The sequence below is a fragment of the Sinocyclocheilus grahami genome, unplaced genomic scaffold, assembly GCF_001515645.1.
Source record: "Sinocyclocheilus grahami isolate Dianchi unplaced genomic scaffold, SAMN03320097.WGS_v1.1 scaffold32298.1, whole genome shotgun sequence".
NCBI classification, from domain to species: Eukaryota; Metazoa; Chordata; class Actinopteri; order Cypriniformes; family Cyprinidae; genus Sinocyclocheilus; species Sinocyclocheilus grahami.
Window position 1 is genome coordinate 1 of NW_015521470.1, and position 2,113 is coordinate 2,113.

General features: G+C 36.9%; 1 protein-coding gene across 1 annotated transcript; it reads left to right on the forward strand.

Moving 5' to 3' along the window:
- Positions 1 to 146: 146 nt before the first annotated feature.
- LOC107580372 (U4/U6 small nuclear ribonucleoprotein Prp3-like) lies at positions 147 to 2,106 on the forward strand. The gene is made up of 4 exons (XM_016266084.1): positions 147 to 303; positions 408 to 485; positions 587 to 648; positions 892 to 2,106. Exons 2-4 carry the CDS (start codon positions 440 to 442, stop codon positions 1,039 to 1,041), a joined length of 258 nt encoding a protein of 85 aa, XP_016121570.1. The 5' UTR covers positions 147 to 303; positions 408 to 439; the 3' UTR covers positions 1,042 to 2,106.
- Positions 2,107 to 2,113: the final 7 nt, after the last annotated feature.

The following is a 2,113-nucleotide window of genomic DNA, read 5'->3' on the forward strand; positions in this document are numbered from 1 at the left end:
GTAGGTTTTTGTTTTGTTTTGACTAGGGTCTCTCCACATTCAATTCAGTTTTTTTCCTCATATGATTTCAGTAAACTTTTAATAGCATTGTTGTCACTGCTTGCACACAACAACCTACAGTGTGGCCAGTGATGTCTTTTTCGCTAATTTATTTACTCAAGTAGTTTATCTGCTTTTCCTTCAGAATCCGAAATCTGCATAATCCAGCCAAGAAGTTTAAGGTGGAGGCCAATGCAAACCAACTGTACCTCACTGGCACCGTGGTACTTCACAGAGATGTCAACATTGTAGTAGTGGAGGGAGGTGGGTGAAAGTGATTAGAGAATCTCTATAGATGATTCTCTTCACATATGGTTATTATTATTCTCAGGATTTTTATTTATTAATTGACTCCTTACTCCCTGAAGGCCCCAAAGCACAGAAGAAATTTAAACGACTGATGTTGAATAGAATCAAATGGGATGAGCCAAATTCCAAGAGAGATGGTAAGGGAATTTAAGAGTGGTAGAAGATGCAGACATTTATTGATCAGCCTTTTTTGAGCTGTGATTTATAGCTGACATTTGACATTCCATGTTTCTTTTAGAGCCTCAAGATTCAGATGATGAGGGTTCCAGGAAGAATAATAAATGCACACTGGTTTGGGAGGTAACTGCATACCAGATATATGCTTATGTAAACCAATGAAACATTTACCAAAAATTATTTAGTAGTTTGTCATCATGACTCACCATTTGTGATACAACTATTTTATTTTCTTGACCTTTGCATGGTTTTTACTGATATGCAAGTACACACTAAGTAATATATGAGAGAGGTTTTCTTCCTTTTTCTTATGTTTCTTATTGTATGCTTTGTGTACTTAAATACATACTTTTTTCTCTCTCTCAGGGTACAGCCAAGGAACGTAGTTATGGGGAGGTTAAGTTTAAACAGTGTCCAACAGAAAGTATGGCTAGGGAACATTTTAAGAAGCATGGCACTGAGCACTACTGGGACTTGGCTCTGAGTCAGAGTGTTCTGGAGACAACTGATGACTGAGAAATAGACGGAGCTCAACAGAAAAAGAAGAATAACAAAGAAACAGTGGAGCCTGTGGCATGTGCACCTTGCACGCATATTTTTTCTTTTAAATTTTTTTTTTTTGAGAGAGTGAAGGAAGTGGAATAGACTGAGAGAAACCTGTATATGTAAATATAGTTTGAGTGTGTAAGAGAATGATTGTCTTCGTACCTGGAATACAAGTGTGCAAGGCTTAAGAACAAGACCAGAGCTGGTGTAATGAATAGGATGTTAACCCTTATGTGTACTGCAGAACTTTACAATGCTGGAAGCTTGAATAACAGTGGACTCTGGTTTTGTATTTCTTGTAACAGTTTTGTAGTGTAGGCTGTGCGGTGTTTGATCTTGTGTAATTTCTACCTTAGATCCATCTGGTTTGAGTTTTGCGTATTGTGCTCTCAACATTTTGATGCAGTCTTTTCAGTAAATAAGCCTCACTCCAGAAATAAGTTAATTGACGCTGTGTAGTTTGTTACTGAATGCACAAACAAGAGTATTGGTTTCTGTATGACACAAAACTGGTAATTCTAGTATGGCTAAAAATGGAGAAAACAAAATAGGAAACAGGAAGTTTCAGAACACATTTTTTCTTCCAAATTTCTTGTCATGGATCAAATGTGAAAAGTGCAACTAACCAGATGCCAATGATTAAAGCTAGGGGAAAAGAAATATCTTGCTTGTTTGTTGATACAGGCTTGGTTCATTTTATGATACAGTATATAATGTAATTTTAAGTCCTCCAGTCGAATTCAGTGGTGGTACAACAGTATTTGGACCAGGTATTATTTGTGAAGATAATTCAAAACTGTTTCCCAACCTTGTTCCTGTAGTACCCACATGACCTCACATTTGTATATATCTCCCTAATTAAACATATCCATTTCAACTTATCAGTTAAGACTTTAAAACTCCAAGGGGACAAGGGAGGTATCCGTTGACACCCTTGACTCCTTGATTTTGTCTTAAGGGAGCAGGTTATACCAATATGTATGCTTCAAGCTGCTATAGCTATTAAAATGCAAATAGTTGTCACAGCAGATGCCAGTTAACC

Bases quoted from the DNA above. Each gene is read 5' to 3' on its own strand.
- LOC107580372 (XM_016266084.1), top strand. From the start codon at position 440: ATGTTGAATAGAATCAAATGGGATGAGCCAAATTCCAAGAGAGATG. The intron at 486-586 runs GTAAGGGAATTT...TGTTTCTTTTAG, and splicing joins GCCAAATTCCAAGAGAGATG to AGCCTCAAGATTCAGATGAT. The intron at 649-891 runs GTAACTGCATAC...TCTCTCTCTCAG, and splicing joins AATGCACACTGGTTTGGGAG to GGTACAGCCAAGGAACGTAG.